General features: G+C 41.7%; 2 protein-coding genes across 2 annotated transcripts in view; both read right to left on the bottom strand.

The window, feature by feature from the left end:
* Positions 1–940, bottom strand: part of LOC137026460 (phospholipase A2-like) — a 16,107-nt gene extending 15,167 nt beyond the window's left edge. Inside the window, exon 1 of the mRNA XM_067393817.1 lies at positions 1–940. This exon is cut by the window's left edge and continues 1,217 nt beyond it. The gene's annotated coding sequence lies outside the window, so the exon portion shown is untranslated.
* A 147-nt stretch (positions 941–1,087) lies between these two features.
* Positions 1,088–23,708, bottom strand: prkab1b (protein kinase, AMP-activated, beta 1 non-catalytic subunit, b). The gene is made up of 8 exons (XM_067395165.1): positions 23,563–23,708; positions 21,879–22,026; positions 20,870–21,021; positions 19,092–19,185; positions 12,838–12,952; positions 12,626–12,759; positions 3,102–3,170; positions 1,088–2,599 (listed from the first exon to the last, which is right to left on the bottom strand). Exons 2-8 carry the CDS (start codon positions 22,017–22,019, stop codon positions 2,522–2,524), a joined length of 783 nt encoding a protein of 260 aa, XP_067251266.1. The 5' UTR covers positions 22,020–22,026; positions 23,563–23,708; the 3' UTR covers positions 1,088–2,521.
* Positions 23,709–24,398: the final 690 nt, after the last annotated feature.

The following is a 24,398-nucleotide window of genomic DNA, read 5'->3' as shown; positions in this document are numbered from 1 at the left end:
TGTTTAAAAAGATTATAGAAAACTTTAAAAACAATGTTCCTCAATGTCAAATTGCAAAGGCTTTGCAAATCTCATCATCTACAGTGCATAACATCATCAAAAGATTCAGAGAAACTGGAGAAATCTCTGTGCGTAAGGGACAAGGCCGAAGACCTTTATTGGATTCCCGTGATCTTCGGGCTCTCAGACGACACTGCATCACTCATCGGCATGATTGCTACAGTGACATTACAAAATGGGTCCAGGAATACTTCCAGAAACCACTGTCGGAAAAAACAACACAATCCGCCGTGCCATCTGCAGATGCCAACTAAAGCTCTATCAAGCAAAAAGTAAGCCATATGTGAACATGGTCTAGAAGTGCTGTCGTATCCTGTTGGCCAAGGCTCATTTAAAATGGAATGTTTCAAAGTGGAAAAGTGTTCTATGGTCAGACGAGTCCAAATTTGACATTCTTGTTGGAAATCATGGATCTTGTATCCTCCGGGCTAAAGAGGAGGGAGACCTTCCAGCGTGTTATTAGTGTTCAGTTCAAAAGCCAGTATCTCTGATGGTATGGCGGTGCATATGGTATGGGCAGCTTGCATGTTTTGGAAGGCACTATGAATGCTGAAAGGTATATAAAGGTTTTAGAGCATCATATGCTCCCATCCAGACAACGTCTATTTCAGAGAAGGCCTTGTGTATTTCAGCAGGACAGTGCAAAACCACATACTGCAGCTATTAAACGAAAAATATGTCAAAGACAACCACAAACTCTTTAGCAGCTGGAAAAGCCTATATCAGGCAAGAATGTGACCAAATTCCAACACCAAAACTCCAGAAACTCATAACTTCAATGCCCAGATGTCTTCAAACTGTTTTGAAAAGAAGAGGAGATGCTACACCATGGTAAACATAACCCCGTTCCAAATATTTGAAATTAGCTGATTTTGTGCATTAAACTGTAAACTTTCTGTTTAAACATTTGTTATGTTATCTATATGTTCTATTGTGAATAAAATATTGGCTCATGTGATTTGAAAGTCTTAGTTTTCATTTCATTCAAATTTAAAAAAACGTCCCAACATTTCCGGAATTCAGGTTGTAGATCTAACAAAAACAAAAACAAAACCAAAAAACAATGAATAAAAATTCTATAAATTCCAAATTCTGATTATATAATAACATGTTTTCAGCACTCTTAAATGGCTCATGCCAGGCTGCTGTATATGAGTGATACAAAAGTTGCAGATCAGTGCTTTCCTGCAAACTATCATACTTAACATACTACAATAAAACATCACAATTATTTAATTCAGTTTAGCAGGACTTTCAACATTGTTGCCTGTTAACATCACATCACACTTACAACACTCTCAGCCAACCCTAATCACAGTGTAGCATTGACCAAAACTGTTTCCATGAAACTTGTGTTGTGATTAATCTGCAGGAGAACCTTTTCCTCTAAGCAAAATGTGACAGAAAGAAAACCTTACATTAAGAAAAACATGCACATAATGCATCATACTCTAGACTACAGTGGGTACGGAAAGTGTCTCTGAGCTCTTCAGGTAGTTCCCTTGACCTCATGATTCTCATTTGCTCTGGCATGCACTGTGAGCTGTAAGGTCTTATATAGGTGTGTGGCTTTCCTAATCAAGTCCAATCAGTATTATCAAACACAGCTGGACTCAAATGAAGGTGTAGAACCATCTCAAGGATGATCAGAAGAAATGGACAGCACCTGAGTTAAATATATGAGTGTCACAGCAAAGGGTCTGAATGTGATATTTCAGTTTTTCTTTTTTAATAAATCTGCAAAAAGGTCAACAATTCTGTGTTTTTCTGTCAATATGGGGTGCTGTGTGTACATTAATGAGGAAAAAAATGAACTGAAATGATTTTAGCAAATGGCTGCAATATAACAAACATTTAAGGGGGTCTGAATACTTTCCGTACCCACTGTATAAGAGTATATATTTGACAAAAAAAAGAAAAAGAATAAAAGCTGATCCCACACTTTCAAAGTTCAGTCTGTGATTGTTCCATGTAATTAAATGATGCACAAATAAATGCCTTAGTGTGTGTTTTAATAGCACAATGGTCCACTCATCAACAATTATTTTATGGTTCATTTTATTTGCAGAGATATCTTAAGCCGTGATAGGAATGTTCACATTAAATCTTTTCACAAAAATCTTTTAGTGACATCCCTGGAATCAAGATCTCAAAGATGACATCACAGATGTCCTTAAAATGGTCTAGACGTATTTAAAAAACTGAAAAGCCAACACAAAACAATAATACATGCCTGAAAGTCTGATAAGAAATATCTTTACATTTGGCAAACGCATTACATTACGTGTGCAAACAGAAACACTGCAGATATGGGTTTATGGATCGGAAGCTGACATTCAGAAACACAAATATAAACAGATGTGATGTTCGATAGTTATGGTCCTTTTTTGATGGGTAAAATTATACAGTACATCAGGCAGAAAGCAGAGAGAATAGTGTTGGTCCCACAGGTGGATTGAGATCAGATAGGCTTGTACAGCAGTGTGGTCACATACTTCTTTTTGTAGCGATGTGTTGCACTAAGGACCATCACACCATCCTGTGTGAGGAAAGCAGATTCACATGTCAAGTCAAGTTAAGTCACCTTTATTTATATAGCACTTTTTAAAATACAGATTGTTTCAAACAGCTTAATGTTGATAAATAGAAAAATAATGATTCAAAGCAGCTCTAAAAAGACAAGACACATCAGTGACATCAAGATGCTGTCATCTCTACAGTAGTAAAAATTAAAATGCTTAAAGAGTACACCCAAAATAAAAACATATTTACTCACCCTCATGTTAAAATTCACATCTATTAAAGTAATTATGCTTTTATGGTGCTTTTGTCAGCCGTTCATTGTATGGAAAACAGCAGCACTGTCATTCTGCTAAACATCTACTTTTGAGTTCCACTGAAGTCATACAGGTTTTGAGTGAAATGAGGGCGATTAAATGACAAAATGTTAATTTTTGTGTGAACAATCACTGAGGGTGTGAACATTATTAAATAATTTCATTCTCTGAGTGTCCTAAAGTGTGTGTAGTCTGTTATCAAACCTTGATGGATAGGGCATACAGGTGGTTGAGCATCACATGGTTTGGTTCAGGCAGCAGGGTTGGGTCACACTGTTCAAAGCAAACATGGGAACATGTTAGGGAAAGTCACTGCTTTGTAAAAAAGTGCACGGTCAGCAATTTCCAACCAGAGGCTCTTTATCTTTTCTTATCTCTTTATGTCAAACAATAAACTGCTTTAACTGCAACACTGTTTTTTCCAAGAATCGGCCTCCTCTCAAGTCACTCGCTGGTTTTCCATCCACCTGTTTTTGTGTGCTTTAGAAAACATGAATGAAAATGCTTTAATATCCATTTATTTAAATAGTTGTGTTTAAGTAATAGTTTAATCTTATATATATAATATATATATATATATATATATATTAGTAATAGCAAAAAAATGGTAATGCTTTACAAAAAGGGGTCCCACTTTATATTAAGTGGCCTTTATTACTTTGTACTTACACCAAAAAATAAGTACTTATTGGGTTCATATTGAATTGCAAAACACTTTTGCTGCTATTGAGGTGGGATACAGATAAGGTTAGGGAAAGCTTTGGTGGTATGGGAAGGTTTAAGGGTAGGGGTAAGGGTTAAGGGATGGGTCAACAGTATAATTATAAATGTAATTACAGAAATTAATTACAGATGTAATTACATGCAGGTGTTTTTAAAATATAAGTACAATGTAGAAACATGTTTGTACACAATAAGTGCATTGTATCAAATGATTAATTTCAATGTAAGAACATAGTAGTTAAGACCACTTAATATAAAGTGGGTCCCAAAAAGGTTTAATTTGTTAACATTAGTTAAATACATAAGTTAACATGAACAAACAATGAAAAATACTTCTAAAGCATTTATTTATCATAGTTAATGTGTAAGGTTTATGTTTGGCTGTCTAGTATTTTAATATTTAAACAACAACAAAGAATCTTTGTATAGATGACAACGCTGTCAAAGCGATCCCCGTTCACACGGATCTGCGAAAACAACTAAAAACGCTTTATTATGCATGCCAGGCCATGCACCTGTGCACATACGCATTACTTTACAGAGCACTCATGCCAAATGCACATGCCTATAGACTAGACACGTAATAAGCATGTGCATGCCGTCACATTTTCACAGATCTCCGTTTTTGTAGTTAATATCAGCATTGTTTTCAAAAACTTGCACTTTGAAACCAGTTTTCAAAAGTTCAAAAAGTTTTCCTTTTATAGTTGAAAACGTACTCGGTTACTAACGTAACCTCGGTTCCCTGAGATACGGAACAAGTACTGCGTATGAGGAAAGGTCTCCCTTTTTCCCCGCTGCTGAAGCCTTTTTCAATAACGCAGTGTAACTGCACCGTCATTGGTTCACTCATAGACAAGTTGTTGAACCAATGGCGGCGCGGCATAGCTGCGCGGCCTATGGCGACAAAGCGCGCGAATATTCCCGCCGAAATGGGCGGGGTATAGGGCTATATAAGCAGGCGTTTCGCCATAGGATTTCAGTGTCAATCGACTGAAGCGACGACCCTGAGCCGCAGCCTCGTGGCACGGCAAGTGACGCAGTACTCGTTCCGTATCTCAGGGAACCGAGGTTACGTTAGTAACCGAGTACGTTCCCTTTCGATACTTCACTCGTACTGCGTATGGGGAACGAATTCAACCACGCCGTGCCACGGCTGGGAACGATATAGCTTGCATTTGGCCAACCCAGAGGGGGGCCAAAAGGACAAGCGGAGGCAAAGCCTAACCGAACCCATGGTTACACTGAAGGAAGATACTTCCTATGGTGGCGTGAAGCGGGACTTGTTGAAGGCCGCTAATCACACCGACAGGACCCGAGCTTGTAAGGTCGGGACATCGAGGTGATAGAACCTGACAAAGGTGGACGGCGAAGACCAGCCGGCCGCCTCACAGATGTCTTGGATGGAAACTCCGTTGGACCAAGCCCACGAGGAAGCCATTCCTCTAGTGGAGTGGGCCCTGACTCCTATGGGGCAATTAGTGCCCAGTGAGGAGTAGCACAGATTAATAGCATCCACTATCCAACGGGAAATGCGTTGTTTCGAGACCGGAGACCCTTTGGTGCGGCCGCCAAAACAAACAAAAAGCTGATCGGTCTATGTAGGTCCTCAATGCCCTGACTGGGCAGAGTAGCTGCAGCTCTGGTTCGTCCGCCGAGGGAGGAAGAGCAGAGAGCGAGATGACCTGAGCTCTAAACGGAGTTGAGAGCACTTTAGGGACGTAGCCATGCCTAGGTTTCAGAACGACCTTAGAGTCACCAGGCCCGAATTCGAGGCATGCAGGGTTCACGGAGAGGGCCTGCAAATCGCCAACACGCTTTACCGATGCTAGTGCTAGTAGCAGAGCGGTTTTTAGCGTTAGGGGCCTGAGGTCGGCTGAACCCATTGGTTCAAATGGGGCTCCTTTCAAGGCCCTGAGGACCAACGAGAGGTCCCAGGAGGGAATAGTGAGAGGGCGAGGAGGATTCAAACGCCTAGCACCTCTCAAAAAACGGATCACAAGCCCGTTTCGTCCCACCAATTGGCCAGCAACAGGAGCGTGGAACGCTGCAATGGCTGCTACGTAAACCTTAAGCGTGGAAGGGGAGCGCCCCATTTCCAAGCGTTCTTGGAGGAAAGACAGTATGAAAGATACGTCACTCTCCACAGGGTCTATGTTGCGTGTTGAACTCCAATCAACAAAGACTGACCACTTCTGGTCGTAGAGGCGCCTCGTAGACGGGGCTCTAGCCTGAGAAATGGTATTTAGGACGTCCTCGGGGAGGCTAGTCGGCTCCCATCGAGGGACCAGAGGTGCAGAGCCCAGAGCTGCGGCTGTGGGTGCCAGATTGTTCTGTTTGCCTGAGAGAGGAGGTCCCGTCTCAGGGGAATCGGCCACGGGGCTCTCAGAGAGAGCCTGAATAGCTCTGAGGACCAAACCTGGTTCCTCCAGAGCGGGGCCACCAGAAGGACTCTGTGCTGGTCTTCTCTGATACGCCTGATGACCTGGGGGATCAGTGCGTTCGGAGGGAAAGCATAAAGGAGCGTGCTGGGCCATGTGTGGGCCAGAGCATCTACTTCCTTCGAGAAAAATGTTGGGCAATGAGAGTTGTCTTCTGAGGCGAAGAGGTCTATCTCTGCCTTCCCGAAGAGCTCCCAGATCTTGAGGACCACTTGGGGGTGGAGCATCCACTCGTCGGAGGGGATGTTGCTCCGTGACAACATGTCCGCACCCAGATTGTTCCTGCCAGGAACATGAGTCGCTCTGAGCGACTGAAGCCTCGGAAGAGCCCATTCCAGCAGACGTTTCGCCAGAGCTCATAAGCAGCTGGACGAAAGACCGCCTTGGTGGTTTAAGTATGACACCACCGTCATACTGTCTGACCGAACTAGAACATGACGTCCCGTCAAGTAAGCCTGAAAGAACTGAAGGGCTTTCATCACTGCTAGCATCTCTAGACAGTTGATGTGTAGATGGCTTTCCTCGTGGCTCCACGAGCCGAAGGCCGGTCTGCCCTCGCACACAGCGCCCCAGCCCAAGTTGGAGGCGTCTGTTGAGAGCACCGTCCTCCGTGAGACCGCCCGTAAAGGGACTCCGCGCTGGAACCATACTGGATCCATCCAAGGTTTCAGGGCTAGAAGACAGGCCCGATTGACCTTGAGACATAGGCGGCCGTGCCGCCATGCGCTGGGAGGAACCCGGAACTTCAACCAGTACTGAAGAGGCCGCATCCGAAGAAGGCCTAGCTGCAGCACCGGGGAGGCGGAAGCCATCAGCCCTAGCAGCCTCTGGAAAAACTTCAGAGGGAGATAGGCTTTGTTCGTGACAGATGCCGTGAGCTGCTGAATTGCCAGGGCGCGCTCTGGCGAGACTACTGCCGTCATACAGACCGAGTCGAAAACTGCTCCCAGAAACGAGATTCGTTGAGTGGGGCATAGCGAGTTCTTGGCTAAGTTGACCCTGAGACCCAGGCATTGTAGATGGCTGAGGAGCACGGATCTGTGGCGTTCCAGCTCGACTCGCGAACGGGCTAAGATGAGCCAGTCGTCGAGATAATTCAGAACCCGGATTCCCATCTGTCTCAGAGGGGAAAGCGCCGCGTCCATGCACTTGGTGAAAGTGCGGGGAGCCAGAGACAGCCCGAAGGGCAGGACCGTATATTGGTATGCCACCCCTTCGTAAGCGAATCTCAAGAATCGTCTGTGACGGGGGGCTATCTGGATGTGAAAATACGCATCCTTCAGGTCCAGCGAGCAGAACCAGTCCTCGGGGCAAATGTGCGTGAGGATCTGCTTCAGCGTCAGCATTTTGAACTTCCGTCTCATGAGGGAGTGATTCAAAAGCCTGAGGTCTAGGATGGGTCTGAGACTGCCATCCTTTTTGGGGACCAGAAAGTAGCGGCTGTAAAAGCCTGTCTCGCTCTCTGACGGAGGAACCGTTTCCACAGCTCCTTTTTCCAGCAACGACATGACTTCGGCCCGGAGGACATGAGCGTCGTCCGGATTGACCGACGTTTGAAGCACCCCGGCGAAGCGGGGGGGCCGTCGTGCAAACTGGAGCGAGTAGCCCTGGTTTACAATCCCCATGACCCATTCTGACACATCGGGGATGGCCTGCCAGGCCTCGGCCCGAGTGGCTAGGGGTTGAATAATGTTGGGTGACAGACCGCCGTTGAGAGGGTCGTACACCACGAGGGGTGGAAGAGGAAATTTGCTCTTTTTGTGATGAGGTAAAAATTTGTTCGCCGTGAAAACGGCGTTTGGAGTGGGCGCAACAGGTGTGGGCCCAGCTGTCACTTGGAGTATGTTTCCCACGCCCGGAAATAAACGAGGCGGAGGGGAAATTACTCGTGGAGCTTTTGGGGTGGTCCGGTCGTAACGGGACGGTCCCCCATCCTCTTCCTGTCCGACGAATCAGGACGACTTCGGAGGCACCGGGTCCAGCACAATCCTGGGCCGGGGTCCCTGGCGCCTCGGGAAGGGAGGGCGCTTCGCAGGGCGCGAGCGCTGGCGATGCTCCTGGGGCGGCGCTGCCTGTTTTGCAGGTGGGGCTGGATTGTTCTGCTGAGCCGGCGCAGTCCTGGGGCGGCTAGACGCAGAAGCGGAGCTGGAGCGCTTAGGCAAGAAATGCCTCATAGCCTGAGACGATTTCTGCGCGGCAGTAAAGCGCTCAGTGAAGCCATCCACTGCAGGCCCGAAGAGACCGGAAGGCGAGACCGGGGCGTCTAAGAAGGCCGTCTTGTCTAGGTCTTTGATCTCCGTTAGGTTGAGCCACAGGTGGCGCTCCAACAAGACCAGGCTAGCCATGGAACGACCGATGGCCTGGGCCGCAGCCTTCGTAGCTCGCAGGGCAAGATCCGTGGCGCTGCGGAGATCTTTGAAGGCTGGCGCGTCGATTCCAGACTCATCCAGAGAGCGGAGGAGTTTGGCCTGGAATACTTGAAATATGGCCATGGTGTGGAGCGCAGAGGCAGCTTGGCCCGCCGAGGTGTAAGCCCGTCCAGCCAGAGTAGAGGTGGTCCGACAGGGCTTGGAAGGAAGGGCCCTCTTCGTCTTCCAACCCACAGCCGAAGGAGGACAGAGGTGAGCAGCCACCGCTTCATCTAGGGGTGGCAAGCGCTCGTATCCCTTCTCCTCGGCGCCGTCGACGGCGGTGAGGGTGGAGCGGTGCGTAGTGTGGAGGCGGGCAGAGTAAGGAGCGCGCCACGACTTCGTCAGCTCTTCGTGGACCTCAGGAAAGAAGGGCGCTGAACGCTGGCGAGGTGCTTGGCGGCGGCCTGGCAGAAACCATTCGTCCAGGCGGCTGCGAGACGGCTCCTCTGGAGGGGCCCACTCGAGGTCCAGCTCTTCAACGGCCCTAGACAGGATGCGGAAGAGCTCGGCATCCATGCCCTGGCCATGCTCGATGGGTTCCAAGGGAGGCGGTGGAGTGGGGTCTTCCGGCTCGCCAGCCCAACCTTCCGCTTCTGAAGCCGCAAGAGACATGGAGTCGTCTTGTTCGTCGTCTGTTCCCCCGAATGAGACGAGGTCACTCGCTTCTGCGGAGGGACGCTGCTCAGGGCGAGAGAACAGAACGGGAGAGAGTTCCCTGGGAAGAGAGGGCGAGGCACGCGGGGGCTGGGCCGGCATGAGCTCGCTCAACTCTTGGCGCTGAGTCGCTCTATCCCGCCGTCTTTTCCTCACCGGCTCGCGGGAGGAAGGAGACGGGAGGGCGCGAGCGGCGAGATCGCCCTCAGTGAAGAAGGCGACCCGCGAGCGCAGGGAAGCGAGACTCATACACTCGCAGTGCGGGCATGAGTCTCCAGCGAGCGCGCCGTCTGCGTGGGGCTTGCCCAGGCAAGCGACACACTCGCTGTGTCCATCGTCGTCGTGCAGGGGGGCCCTGCAAGTACCACATGAGTGGCGGGGCATCGTGAGACGCCGCTGCCGTGAAAACGGCAATTGGGTGGCTCTTTTAGAGCGGCGAGGGCCGCGGAAGCTCTTAGAGCGGTGAAAACCGCTGAAATTCGCTCTTTTAGAGCGGCGTTTAAGCCGCGGATGAAGCTCTCAGGCGGCGCGCCGGATGGCGGCAGGGAACACACAGGAAGCGGCCGGAAGCGGGAAGCGGGAGGCGGCGGCTCGGCGACGGCGCTAGAAGCTGCAGTCCGCGAGGGCGCCGGCGCTTTCTTCCACCGGCGAGTCCAGGCGAGTCCGCTGCGGGAGCCTCTTCAGACGGCGGCGAGAGCAGAAGGCGGCGAGCTTCTTCGGCTTCAGGCGGAGATCAGCGAAGAGAAGTAGATGTCGTCGCTGAAGGAGAAAACACTGAAATCCTATGGCGAAACGCCTGCTTATATAGCCCTATACCCCGCCCATTTCGGCGGGAATATTCGCGCGCTTTGTCGCCATAGGCCGCGCAGCTATGCCGCGCCGCCATTGGTTCAACAACTTGTCTATGAGTGAACCAATGACGGTAGAGTTACACTACGTTATTGAAAAAGGCTTCAGCAGCGGGGAAAAAGGGAGACCTTTCCCCATACGCAGTACGAGTGAAGTATCGAAAGGGAACGGTGCTGTGTAAACAGCCCCTTAGTTTTCAGTTGGTGCATGGTTTTTTATTAGTTGATCATCTGTTACACCTATTGTTAATTTCAAAAATTGGTTTGTGTGTTTACTTAATCTCTGTGTTTTCTTCAGTTCTTTGTCAGTTCTCATGTTATGTTTGGTTTTTGTTCTTTGTAAAATAAATGTAAAACTAATACATTTAGATCCTTTACTAATTTTTATTTTCAACCCAACTGTGACGATGTTAATTCCAGCATTTACTAATGCATTGTTGAAATCAAAAGTTCTATCTATTAATATTATTTAATGGACCTGAGCTAACATGAACTAACAGCTTTATTTTTACTAACTAACATTAACAAAGATTTAAAAATACTTTAACAAATGTACTGCTCATTGTTAGTTAAAGCTACAGTATGTAGATTTTTTGCCGCTAGACAATGACACCGAGTTTGAGCACAGAATCTTGGGAGTTGTCGTGTTCACCTCACAGCCAGTGGAAAAGAATCGGGATGGGACTCGGGCAGAAATCATGTTCATAGATGAGATTATTAACGTTACTGTAGTAATGAAGCAGCGCAGGGCCGAGTGATGTTGGAGCTGAATGAGGCCGCTGGAGCGATTGTTGATGAGAGACGAACGCGACACACGCCTCACGAGCAGCGGAACTTTTATTATGCTTTTATATATTAATAAATGCTGGGCATAAATGGCATGCAATTAATTTTAAAACGTATTGTATGATGGAGAAAATATTGTATTACTTAGCTACTTGAAAAAATAGTTTTTCTCTGAGGCATGATAAAAGCATTGTACTCTCGGAAAATCTGGATTTAAACGATAAGCTTATTTAACAATCTAATAAAACATGTAATATATTAAAATGTCTTTGGTGTTTCCATGGTTGCTACAAAAAAAACCCCCGGAAACCGAGGGTAACACGGATATGACGCCATTAACCGGCAACTCCCAGCCATGTCCCGTATCCTTGGTTAAAATCACGATTTTCTCACAAATAGTTGGAAACTTTTGAGATATTGTAAGTACTCAACTGAACAAAATATATAACACTGGCCTAGTGGTTTTTGGATATTTTACTGCAAAAATCTTACATATTGTGCCATCAATGCATTAACTGACATTAACTTTTTTTTTTATTCCCATTAGTTAATGAATTTTTTTTTATTTCATTAACTAATGGGACCCTATTGTAAAGTGCTACCATTGCCAATTTTCTATTTCTTTTACATACTATTAAAGTATTTATTTATTTATTTATTTAACATTTTGAATCACTTCTATTTAGATATTTTTATTTTTCCTTTTAATTGTAGTTTAAGTTTTAGTAACTTTGTAATGTGCTTTTGTCATTTTTATTAGTTTTTGTTTTTTATAAATATTTTTATTTTTATTTTAGCAATTTTACAAGTTCAACAAACTTATTTTAGTTAGTTGTCAAGGCAACATTTCTAATCTATTTTATTTTATTTCAGCTTTATTTCAATTACTGAAAATGATATTTAATAGTTTAAGTTTTAGTTGCAGTTAACAGTAACTGCTATTAAAGGGTTAGTTCACCCAAAAATGAAAATTCTGTCATTTATTACTCACTCTCATGCCATTCCACACCCGTAAGATCTTCGTTAATCTTCGGAACATTTAAGATAATTAAGATTTTTTTTTTTTTTTTTTTTAGATCCGATGGCTCCGTGAGGCCTCTATAGGGAGCAATGAAATTTCCTCTCTCAAGATCCATAAAGGTACTAAAAACATATTTAAATCAGTTCATATGAGTACAGTGGCTCAATATTAATATTATAAAGCGCCAAAAAAAACCAAAATAACGACTTATTTAGTGATGACCGATTTCAAAACACTGCTTCAGGAAGCATCGGAGCACAGATGAATCAGTGTGTCGAATCTGCTGTTCGGAGCGCTAAAGTCACTTGATTTCAGCCGTTGGCAGTTTGACACGCGATCTGAATCATGATTCGACACAGAAGAATCATAACACTCCGAAGCTTCCTGAAGCAGTGTTTTGAAATCGGTCATCACTAAATAAGTCGTTATTTTGTTTTTTTGGTGTTCCAAAAATATTCTCGTCGCTTTATAATATTAATATTGAACCACTGTACACACATGAACCAATTTAAATGTTTTTAGTACCTTTATGGATCTTGAGAGAGGAAGTGTCATTGCTCCCTATGGAGGTCTCACGAAGCCATGGGATTTCAACTAAAATATCTTGATTTGTGTTCTGAAGATTAACGAAGGTCTTAAGGGTGTGGAACGGCATGAGGGTGAGTAATAAATGACAGAATTTTCATTTTTGGGTGAACTAACCCTTTAAGGCTTTGAGTCTCGAACCTGCGACCTTAGGATTACAAGTCCAACTCTCTAACCATTCGGCCAAAACAGCCCCTACATATGCTTTCATTAGATTGGGTGATCAAGGACGTTCAGGACGTAGCAGAACAGCACTTACAGAGATTCCAGTGTCTTTATTGAGGAGCACTTGCAACAGGTGTGGAGGGAGTATGGGTGGAGAGCGCAGTCGATCTTCTGATTTAGTGGAGTAGGGATCCTGATGGTACGGGCCTGGTGGGGAGCTGGATAAGTCTGACAGAAGACGTTTAAGATCAGAACCTTCAGCATATTTTAATTACAGTGAAGAGCTTTATATTGATCAAGAGTTACCTGACATGTCAGCACATTTCTCAGAGTCTGTCTTCAGCGCATCGAAAACCTCAAAGTCTGTTTTCCTCACTTTAATGACATTATTCACCACGCCTGACTTATTAGTCACAACAGGCTAGAAAAAAAAGTATCATAATTAAACTTAATAAAAGAACAGGTTTAAAAAGATGTTGACTAAGTTCACACTGCCAGTCCAATTCTGAATATTTGTGTATCCGATTGTAATCTGATTGACTGTCCACATTGTGTATCGCAACTGTTCAGATCCGATTAGTTTTTCCCATGCCGCTCTTTCGTTTTCCGGAATATCTGCATTGTTTTCTATGGCAATGACGTTACGTTGGTAGGTATACGCCAAAAACAACAACCGCAACGTGGAGGGGTTTGCCATACAGATGTTGTCTTATTTACAACTTGACAATGTGTAGCTGCTGCACTGGACTACTAGAAAAGGAGGTATGTATAGCTTTATTACATGCTCTCTTACCCTCTGGTCTCAAAACATTTCTCCTATATTGTCATTTTCTGCTTGTCCGGCACACAACCTTGTCTCCAGAGGTGTCAAGTAACGAAGTACAAATACTTTGTTACCTTACTTAAGTAGAAATTTCGGGTATCTATACTTTACCGGAGTAATTATTTTTCAGACGACTTTTTACTTCTACTCCTTACATTTTCACACAATTATCTGTACTTTCTACTCCTTACATTTTAAAAATAGCCTCGTTACTCCTATTTCATTTCGCCTTCTTTTCATTCCGGCTTGAAAAAAAAAACAACAAAAAAAAACTATCCAGATAAATCGCGCCATCTGGATAGAGTGAATTTGATTTTGGTTGTATGAGACATATGTCTATGGGATGAGAATAAACATATACAATTCTGACACCCTATTGGGTTGTAAGCGATCCAGCGCACCTGCACGTCACAAATCACGTCAAATCACATCACACTCCAGCAAGGACGACAGTGTTGGGGGTCGTTACTCGAAAAGATTATTTCTTAAAAGTTATTATTTCTCTACTACTGGCTCATTTAGGCTATCAGACGGGTGCTTTCTCATCATCCTCTGCAAATTAAGCTAGGTAGTTCGGTAGAGAGCAGTGATGCGCGGGTCAATGTATAAACAACCCGCACCCGACCAACGTTTTCAACTAACCCGCCCGCAACTCGGACCGCAAAAAAAAAAAAAAGAAGAAAATATTGTACCCGACCCGCTTCCTGACCCGCATTTTTTTAAAAGCAGTAAATGCTCATTGTAGCGTCATTGGGCCATAGACGTAAGAACCCCCCATCAGCCTCCCTGGCCAATAATATCCGGCCTGTGGAGGAGAGAAATATTTCAGGACCTGACGTGGTGCCCTCAGAGGTGCAGCGGCGAGAGCAGGCAGTTCTTGAGGCGGCCCATCATTTTCCATTTCAGCTGTCAGATGCATATTATTGATGAATGCGATGTTTATGTTTCGACCCTGCTTAAAGAATTAGCCTAATCACAGTGCCGGCCCTAGCCTCTTTGGCGCCCTAGGCAAGATTTTTTTTTGGCGCCCCCTTATATTGTGATTTATCCAAAGGGGCGAATCTAGAAAATTATTTATAGGGTGGCAAAGGGATGGCATGAGGTCTATGAGGGGTGGCAACACCAAAGCAAGCGCTCATGCATAGTTTTTGGAGATAGCCTTACATAAACAATTGTGTTCACAAACATTGCATTACCAGAAATTATCTATATACTGTTTTTAAATTGTTTTTTAAATTAATAAATAAAAAAATACACTATATGAAAAACTTCTAAATGAGTCTGAGCTTGTATCACTAAATGAGATGAGCAGTTTTATTAAAATTACACAGGCTACTTCAATGGTTTAAATCACATTTTAGTGCAAGTTAAAGACAAACAAAACAATTTTTGAGTTTCTGTTATTAACAGAGGTGGGAATGTGTGTGTTCACCCAGAACACCCTATCAACCACATACTCTAGCAACACATCAGCAACTGCATAGCAAGAGCCTAGCAACCACCCAGAATCTCCTAGCGACCACCTAGCAACACTTTAGCAATCACCCAGAACATCTATAGTATTCTGGACTAACTGACCAAAGTTTTTACATTTTTTAAACAAGACTTGAAGTTGGGTTTATGACAAGCCAACATAAATTTGTCCTTCAAACTTTTCAGTCTCTATTGTTTTTCTTGATTGCTAATGCACAATTCATGAAACAATTCAACATTTTCTCACAACTAAACACAATATCAAAACTATACACCAACTTGCACAAACCTCAAACATCCAGGTCAAAATAAAATGTTTAAGTCAAAAACTTATTCTTGTCTGACAAAATCAAACTTTGGCATCAGATGACACACAAAACATAACAAATACACAGACTACTGCACTGCCTAGTGAACACTAGTGAGATCAAGTCATATAACATGGTAACAAAAATACCTCTTTTTCATTTTACTATTATAAATTGATCTTGCAGTAGATGAAAAGCATGAGAAAAATAAGTATGAACTTGGTATGCACCAAAATACAATATAGCTACTGTCAATTACAGTAAAAGTAAATTCAGCATCCTCTGCACATTTGGCTAAATTTCATTACAGTACAGTACTATAGCAGTGTATTGGTCTTCTGACACAAGACTATCCCTAGGCAATCATTTCTCTACGCTGCAACAAATACAGTATAGGCTACATATAACAAATGGCTACAAAGTGTGCTGTGTAAGTTTAAAACCCCTGTAAATTATTCATTCAGCTCTCTCAGATTTTGAATGGTGTGTCATCAGTTTTGCTACCTAATGTTGTCATTGTTAAACGTTTTGAGAAATGTGTCTGTTTTGATAACTGAATCACTTATAATGTGTTAGCAATCGAGAAAAGCTAAAATACGTTTAGATATTACCCCAACTCTGATATTAGTTTCTGTGATCGGGATCTCCGTATTGATTTCATGTTATTGGTTCGTCGGATGGCAAAAATACCTTTATCCATGATGAAAGTGGAGCGGGCGGTCGCTGAATCAGCTCGCCAAAAAAAATACGAAAATCTCAGACATATTCGGATGGGACTACATTTCTCACAGGATTTCTAGCCGGGAAGCAGTAATTTTCCGATTCACGTACAAATATGGGAAAAAAATCGTAAGTGAACTTGGCTGCGCTGTGTTTTTGACTCTCAAAGAATCGGTTCATAAGAGTCATTTGTTAATGAAGCACACTGGGCGCGCTGCGTGCGCGTGAAACCATCATGCACAGTTTATTGAAAGACGTGTTTTCTTGCCATTACTTTGCGTTACTCAATTTTTTTTAGTTATCATATTGAAGCGCCGCTCCAGTGCTTGAAACACTGCTTACATATTATATTCTATGATAATTTGGGGGTGGCAAAGCTTTTTCTTAGGGGGGCAGATGTCACCCCGTGCCACCCCGGTAGATCCGCCCCTGTCCACGCATCCGGCCTCTTTGGCGCCCCTAGCGAGATTGCGCCCTTAGCATTTGCCTATACTGCCTATATAACGGGCCGGCTCTGCCTAATCAGCAGGTCAACTGAGAGAAGGCCCACTTTTGGAAAAGTGTGAAAGCCCTTAGGAGCGCAAACCGTTCTTTTTCTGAATGTTGTAGTGTTATGTAATAAAGGCTTGATTTATTCATTTATTTCGTTTCATTTTCTTAACAATTAAGATGCTGCATGTGTTTATCCAGTCTAATCGAAGTGCGCGTCTCTCCCCCGACTTTCCCAACAAAAATCCCTCCCCTCTTAGAAAATACATACAACTGACATTACTGAGCTATAGGCCTATGCGTTTAAAAGTAACGTAGCCTATTAAAATTGTACAATTTCATTGCTCAGTTCAACGTGTTGGGAAATCGGGCATTTTGTCCCGCGTCAGCATTTATTCAAAAGTTAATAACGCTCAACATTCAAAAGGTAAATAAGGATTTCTCACTTGTATTAGTAGACTTGCTATTTCGCCCCGTGAATGCCCAATTGAAGCTCTCACAAGCACAAAATGCAGGGATAGAATATGTTAATAAAGTATTTATTAACGCATTTTAGACGAACAAAAACAGGTAGGCTAAGCCAAAGACTGAGGCTACAATAGCCTAACCATAAATAAATGTTCACAAATACCCATGAAAGTAAAACTGAAACCTTTATTAAGTAAAACTGAAAATTACAAAGGTTTAATTGGCATCTTTATTTCAAACGACCCGACCGACCTCGACCCGAATATCATTAAAAATATTTTTGGATGACTCGTAACCGACTCATTTTGGATCAACCCGCGCATCACTGGTAGAGAGACGTTTGAATAAATTAGCGTATGCTACACCGGTTTTTAAACTTTTTTTAGCGCGATCCTTTTTATTTATGTGACCCATAGTCATATACAACCTCGTAGCTAAACAAGCCAAAACAAATTCATTTAAAACGAAACTGAAGGTAAACCTGCGTTGCTCTCTTGGTGTTATACCTCTCTCTTTCACTGAAGTGGAGCAGTGCTCTTGCTGAATGGCACAGATTGCACTACGGACTATTGTTCCTTTTATATGTTTTTTTTTTAAACTGTATTTTATTTTTTATAACGAACAAGCTGCGATGTCACGTTTCCAGTGCTTTGTTGTGTGTGTGTGAGGCGCAGGCGCGATCAAACAGCTGTCTTTGCAGGGGACTTGCGTCATCGTCATGGCAACGGTTCGTGGCCAGGTCAGATTACGTCAGGCGCTGCGTTCCATTCGGAGGGGCTCATCCCTATGCCCTTCAAAGTGTTTACCCTCCAGAGTGAGAGCTTCGAAGGGATGAAGGGTGTTGGTCAAAAATACTCCTTTTTTGGAACGCACTTCTGCGTCATCTTAACAAGACAATCAAGGAGGATAGATTTCCCAACCTGCGCCCTTTGTTTAAGGTTAGTTTATTTATTTATTTTTGGTTTATCGCACCATAATTTATAATGTGTCTATGTATTTGAAACATTTGAATGGACTGATAAAAGGGAGCTGTAAAGTATTTTTGTTTAAGTACAATGTCGTTTTGACCATAATAATGTACTAAATTTAACTCGTTTAAATATTACAGTAGTATAAAATACTATACATACATTTATAGGTAAAATCGAACTCCGAGCCTCCTGTACCCATTCTGTGATGACAAACAACTTCACTGTGCAAAGGATCATGGGGGTCCGAAGTGTCCATCAGTTGTACCCTTTGAAATCCTTAATTCCGAAGGGCCCTTTAAAGTGGCCAGATTTGAACACTTCGGTTTGGAACGACCCTTCAATATGGCGGCCATGATTGTTTTCACTCCGAAGTGCCCTTCGGAGGGCGATATATCCCATTTGGAATGCACCGATAGTTTGTTTCCATTTGTTGGATGCTCAGACGACCAAACAAACGCAGATTAAACATGTTCAGTCTGGTAAAAACAGACTCCAGCCAACGCCAACACCTATCCAACAAACTCCAACAGACAAGTTTGTTGGCGTTTGTTGGTGCGGTGTGAACTGAAAGAGCTGAAAACTTTGGCGGGTTGGCGTATGTTAATGTCAAGCCCTGATTGTTACTAAGCCTGCCCTGGGTACACCAAAACTACCCACATTTTTCTTGTCCGCTGCCCTCACAGATTCCTGCAGTTAAGCTTGGATGTACATTTACATTCCAATAAAGGTTATTGATGACATTTTGAGGAGGTGGAGTGCACAACAGACCCCTGTGACACGGCCTAAGCTTTTGTCCTTAATGGCATTTTTTTTCCTTACATTACTTTCACTTTTATACTTTAAGTAGTTTTGAAACCAGTACTTTTACACTTTTACTAAAGCTTGAGTTGATACTTCAACTTCTACAGAAGTATTTTTAAACCCTAGTATCTATACTTCTACTTGAGTATTGAATGTGAATACTTTTGACACCAGTGCTTGTCTCTGCAGAGAATTTCAGCATGTTTCCTATAACAATGTCAGCGTCTGACGTTTACGTTTCGCATGCTTTATGAGAAAGTCACATAAAGCATGCAAAATCCAATCAGAGCAGTCAGACTGAAACAAATTTTTAGAAATGCGATTTGAATAGGATTTCAAACCACATGAATGGAGCTCGGAACGGATTCGTAAAAACTGCGTCTCATGTGATTTTTTGGCGTTCACACTTGCTAAATCTGATCGGATTTGAACTGACAGTCTGAACAAGGCTGTTGTGGTAAATGAGAATTGTCAGATAAATGAAAACTTTGAGAGGCTCTCTCCCACCTCTTTGGGGTCTAATATCCAGTGTCCATCCACATAGAACTTATACTGGTGTTCTCCTTCAGGCAGGTCAATTATTGCCACAAAATTATTATGACTGTTAAAAGAGAAAGAGAACAAAACAATAAGTGAAAGCAAGTGGAAGATTCTTTCCTTTTCCTGTTCATGATGATGGTAGTGAAATGAAGGCACATGCAGGAAGATGCCCTTTGGTCTTCTGCATGAGATCACATGAGTGTTTACTGTCGTTTTTTTTTTTTTTTTTTTTTTTTTTTTAAAGTTGTTTGTTAGCACACACTGACCCCTAGTGTTGAACATGTAAAAGCACAGAAAGTGCTGTCTTAAAATTATCCTGCCAGGTTTTACTGAAAAAAAGGCCAAAATTACAAAATCAGAAAGATTAAGTATGTAAGCGCTATTTAACATAAGATAAGCTATCCTAAGTATGTATGTTAAAGGATTAGTCCACTTTTAAATAAACTTTTCCTGATAATTTACTCACCCCCATGTCATCCAAGATGTTAATGTCTTTCTTTCTTCAGTCGAAAAGAATGAAAACATTCCAGGATTTTTTTCCCATAAAGTAGACTTCAATGGTCACCAAACAGTTGAAGGTCAAAATTAGTTTCACTGCAGCTTCAAATTGTTCTACACGATCCCAGATGAGAAATAAAGGTCGTATCTAGTGAAACCATCGCTCATTTTCTGAAAAAAATTTAAAATTATATACATTTTAACCATAAATGCTCATCTTGAACTAGCTCTCTTCTTCTTCTTCTTCTCCTCTATTAGAATTCCAGCAGTGTAGACACTGCTAAGTGTATAACTGCCCTCCACAGGTCAAAGTTTGAACTAATTGTTATATACTATTGAACTAGCATATTGCATATAAAAATTAGTTCAAACTTTGACCTGTGGAGGGCAGTAATACACTTAGCAGTGTCTACACAGCCAGAATTCTAATAGAGGAGAAGAAGAGAGCTAGTTCAAGATGAGAATTTATGGTAAAAACTTCTATAAATTTACATTTTTTTCAGAAAATGAGTGATGGTTTCTCTAGATACGACCTTTATTTCTCATCTGGGATCGTGTAGAACAATTTGAAGCTGCAGTGAAACTAATTTTGACCTTCAACTGTTTGGTGCCCACTGAAGTCCACTATATGGAAAAGAATCCTGGAATGCTTTCATCAAAAACTTTAATTTCTTTTTGACTGAAGAAAGAAAGACATGAATATCTTGGATGACAAGGGGGTGAGTAAATTATCAGGAAAAGTTTATTTAAAAGTGGACTAATCCTTTAATAAGTAATATACCTCTGGTTAAATGCAAGTTGAGCTCAATCAACAGCTTTTGTGGCATAATGTTGATTACTACAAAATACAAAATATAATAATTTGGATTGTCTCCTCACTTGAATAAAATAATTACAGACCCCAAACTTGTCAAAGTTTTAGGGTTTTAGGCATTACATTGTCATGAAATATAACATAAGTTTTTTTTTTTTTTTCATATTTTTGAAACTGAGCATTTTAAAGTTTACAGTTTTTGTGAGCTTAACTTGTATTGAACATGAAATGTATTTTAATATTTGCATTTAGCTTTTAATTTCCCTCTGAATCTCTGAACAGACCTATGATTGAGGTCTAACTGGCTTAAAGCACCTTGTAGAACATTCAGCTCTATAATTTTTCATGATGATGTAAATACCTCCTGCTGTGTTTCTTGTGTTGACACAGTCTACATGTCATTCTAATGATCTATTGGTCTGTCAGCACTCACCTCTTAGTCAAGGGAATTTTGCTGGCCCAGTTGTTGAAGGAGCCAGACAAGTAGATCTCTTTCCCTGGACCATTCCAGCGGAACACAGTGGGCCTTTCCTCTGGCGGGGCTTTAGTATCTGATTCCTGATCATGTCGCCAGGCGAGATACTCCTAGAAAGACAGAGCGAAAGATTGATGAGGTGTCTACAGGAAATAGAGGTAGATATTGCAGCAATAAACAAGTTAAAGGGATAGTTTACCCAAAAATGAAAATTTGATGTTTATCTGCTTACCCCCAGGGCATCCAAGATGTAGGTGACTTTGTTTCTTCAGTAGAACACAAATGATGATTTTTAACTCCAACTGTTGCTGTCTGTCAGTCAAATAATGCATGTAAATGGGAATTCCATCTGTAAGAGTAAAAACATGCACAGACAAATCCAAATTAAACCTTGCGGCTCGTGATGACACATTGATGTACTAAGACACGAAACGATCAGTTTGCGTGAGAAACTGAACAGTATTTATATAATTTTTTACCTCTAATACACCACTATGTCCAACTGCCTTGAGCATCCGGTTGGTGAGGTTTGAAAACACGCTCTGGTGATGGAAGTGATCTCTTGCGTGTATATGTCAATGAGTGTGAGCGATCACTTCCGGCATCAGAGTGCATTCAAACCTCACACACCGGATGCTCAAGGCAGTTGGACATAGTGGTGTATTAGAGGTAAAAAAAATTATATAAATACTATTTGGTTTCAGGCACAAACCTATCGTTTCGTGTCTTAGGGCATCATTGTGTCGCCAGGGTTTAATTTGGATTTGTCTGTGCATGTTTTTTTGACTCTTACAGATGCAATGATTGGAGTTAAAAATCATAATTTGTGTTCTACTGAAGAAACAAAGTCACCTACATCTTGGATGCCCTGGGTGTTAGCAGATAAACATCACTTTTTCATTTCTGGGTGAACTATCCCTTTAAGGGACATGTTTTTACAATTAATGATTCACTGTAACCACACCACCTTGGCATCATCTGCTTGGAAGATGTCTCCGTCCTCCGTGCTGTCCATCAGGATTTTGGGTCGAGCTCCATCTTTACCACCGCGGCTCTCTCGCCTGTTTGCCTTCTCCGCTCCGCTTCTCTCACTGCTGGTGTTGCCCATGCTGCTCCTTATTTTTATGAATGTTAAAGTCACCATGAAATCAAAACTGACAATACTTGTTTTTATGGAATATTGCAGTATATATTATAAATTATTTTATTTATCCGTGCACATCATTATTGATTTAAAATTCAATCCTTGCTATTAGTACCTGATGATTTACTCACCCTCAAGCCATCCTAGGTGTTTATGACTTTCTTCTTTCTGATGAACACAATTGGAAATATTTTAATAAATATCCTGACGCATCCGAGCTTTATAATGGCAGTGAACAGGAGTCACGAGTATGAGCTGAAGAAAGTGTCTCCATCCACATCCATCCATCGTAAAAATGTACTCCACATTGTACACAATGTACACTCCAGGGTGGATAATAAAGGACTTCTGAAGCAAAGCGATGCATTTGCGTAAAAAAATGTCCATATTTAAAAAGTTATGAAGTGACACATTTAGCTTCCACCAGACTGCCTTCCATATTCAACGTATGAAGAAAATGGAAAACTCTTGCAGTTAAAAAGCTAACGCTACATCCTACGCCTTCCCTATTCAACTTACGGAAATAGCGTAACTGATGTGACGCCAATTTACACTTCGTAAGCAGAATACGGAACGTTTTTGATGGATGGATGTAGATGGAAGCACTTTCTTTAGCTCATACTCGTGAACCCTGTTCACTGCCATTATAAAGCTCGGATGCGTCAGCATATTTATTAATATTTTTCCGATTATGTTCATCATAAAGAAGAAAGTCATATAGACCTAGGATGGCTTGAGGGTGAGTAAAGCTTGGGCTAATATTCATTTGAAAGTGAACTAATCCTTTAAATTCATGTGCCCTCATAATCTTTTATCAAAATAACTTGCAGCATCTTCTCTGATGACGTGTTTACTGGCAAGAGGGCGGGGCCACGTGTCACTCACTTAATATCACATCAATAGACTTCTTCAGATGCATCAGCACACGACATACAAAGTATGTAGAGAACATGATTAAGTATTTATGAGAAGTCATTATGTATGCATTTAAGATAGATTGCTGTCACATTCGACTTAAGTATTAAAACATAATTGTCGTTTAGCTAAAAGTACCTTTGCATCCCACTAGTCAAACTGAAAGACTGCAACCGAACCTACCTTTGTATTTACATTAAATAATTCAACATGGGTTTAAAATCCATTACAACAGGTCTGCAACACTGAAAGTCGTTGTTATAAATCGCAAACAGTGCAATACACGCGATTAAAGATGTAACCTAACCTTTGACTGCTGTTTACAATTGTTTTGGCGATCATCTAATATACCTAAACGACATTTTATACTTAAACTGCGTTTTTGTTTTGTTTTATCTGTCTGGAGTTACACAGCCGATTCTACAGTTGAGGGACCTATAAGTACAAAGGAAGTAAAGACTGGGATGTTGTTTGGTCGTATTTTTCGACTTTGTTGTTCCTGTTCTTGCGTGTAGGTCTCGCCTACATGAACAACCGCAGTCTATCTCCCTTTCATCTTGGACTGTGGTAATTTCCCTTATGATCAACTTACCTCTGAAAACTTTATTTGCCTGTAGCCCGCGACTATGTTTCTTTTCATAACGCCATTTTCACATTGCCTCACAATAAGGTTAAATGTTAAGCACACCTCTTCCGCCTGATGCTGTCCGGGACCATCGAGCTCTGTGTAGTTAAACCATTGGGAGTCGGGAAGTGTTGTAACAGTTTGTTGCAACTCCTGTTACTTGGAGTTTTTGTGCTTTGTGTATCTCAAACGTTGATATAATGTATACTTATATGCTACAGAGCGTATAAATCTACAACTTGTTTATAAACTATGTAAAACGAGCTGTTTTGACTACTTGCATTCGGATTGTTACACTTAAAGTATTTTAAATGCTATGACTTATGTACTATTATTATGGAAATCAAATATAGCCTACTTGTATCCAACCAGCTTAATTTAAATTGACAAAATTAAATTAAAAATGGCTTAATAATTAAAAGCATACAGGAACTACTGTAGTTCAAATCAGCACATAAAATGTTGCATATTTTAAAATGAGATATATATATATATATATTATATATATAATATTTTTAATAATTTTTATTTAAAAAGAATATTGTAGGCTATATTTTTTGTTGTAATTCTATTTAAAAAAAAAAAATATATATATATATATAGAGAGAGAGAGAGAGAGAGAGAGAATTTTAATAATTTTTATTTAAAAAAATATTGTATATTTTTTGTTGTAATAAAAAAAAAAAAAAAAAAAATATATATATATATATATATATATATATATATATATATATCTATATATATATATATATATATATTATTTTTAATAATTTTTATTTAAAAAAATATTGTAGGCTATATTT

This window comes from Chanodichthys erythropterus, chromosome 9 (genome assembly GCF_024489055.1).
Source record: "Chanodichthys erythropterus isolate Z2021 chromosome 9, ASM2448905v1, whole genome shotgun sequence".
Taxonomy (NCBI): Eukaryota; Metazoa; Chordata; class Actinopteri; order Cypriniformes; family Xenocyprididae; genus Chanodichthys; species Chanodichthys erythropterus.
Note: the sequence above shows the minus strand (reverse complement) of the source record. Positions and strands in the feature narration are given on the sequence as shown.

What these genes read in the sequence shown, in the direction of transcription:
- prkab1b (XM_067395165.1), bottom strand. Translation starts at nt 22,019, where the DNA reads ATGGGCAACACCAGCAGTGAGAGAAGCGGAGCGGAGAAGGCAAACAGG. An exon ending in AAAATTCCCTTGACTAAGAG is followed by an intron (nt 19,186 to 20,869) that starts GTGAGTGCTGAC and finishes CTCTTTTAACAG; the next exon opens with TCATAATAATTTTGTGGCAA. An exon ending in ATAAAGACACTGGAATCTCT is followed by an intron (nt 3,171 to 12,625) that starts GTAAGTGCTGTT and finishes TGCTTTGAACAG; the next exon opens with TGTGACCCAACCCTGCTGCC.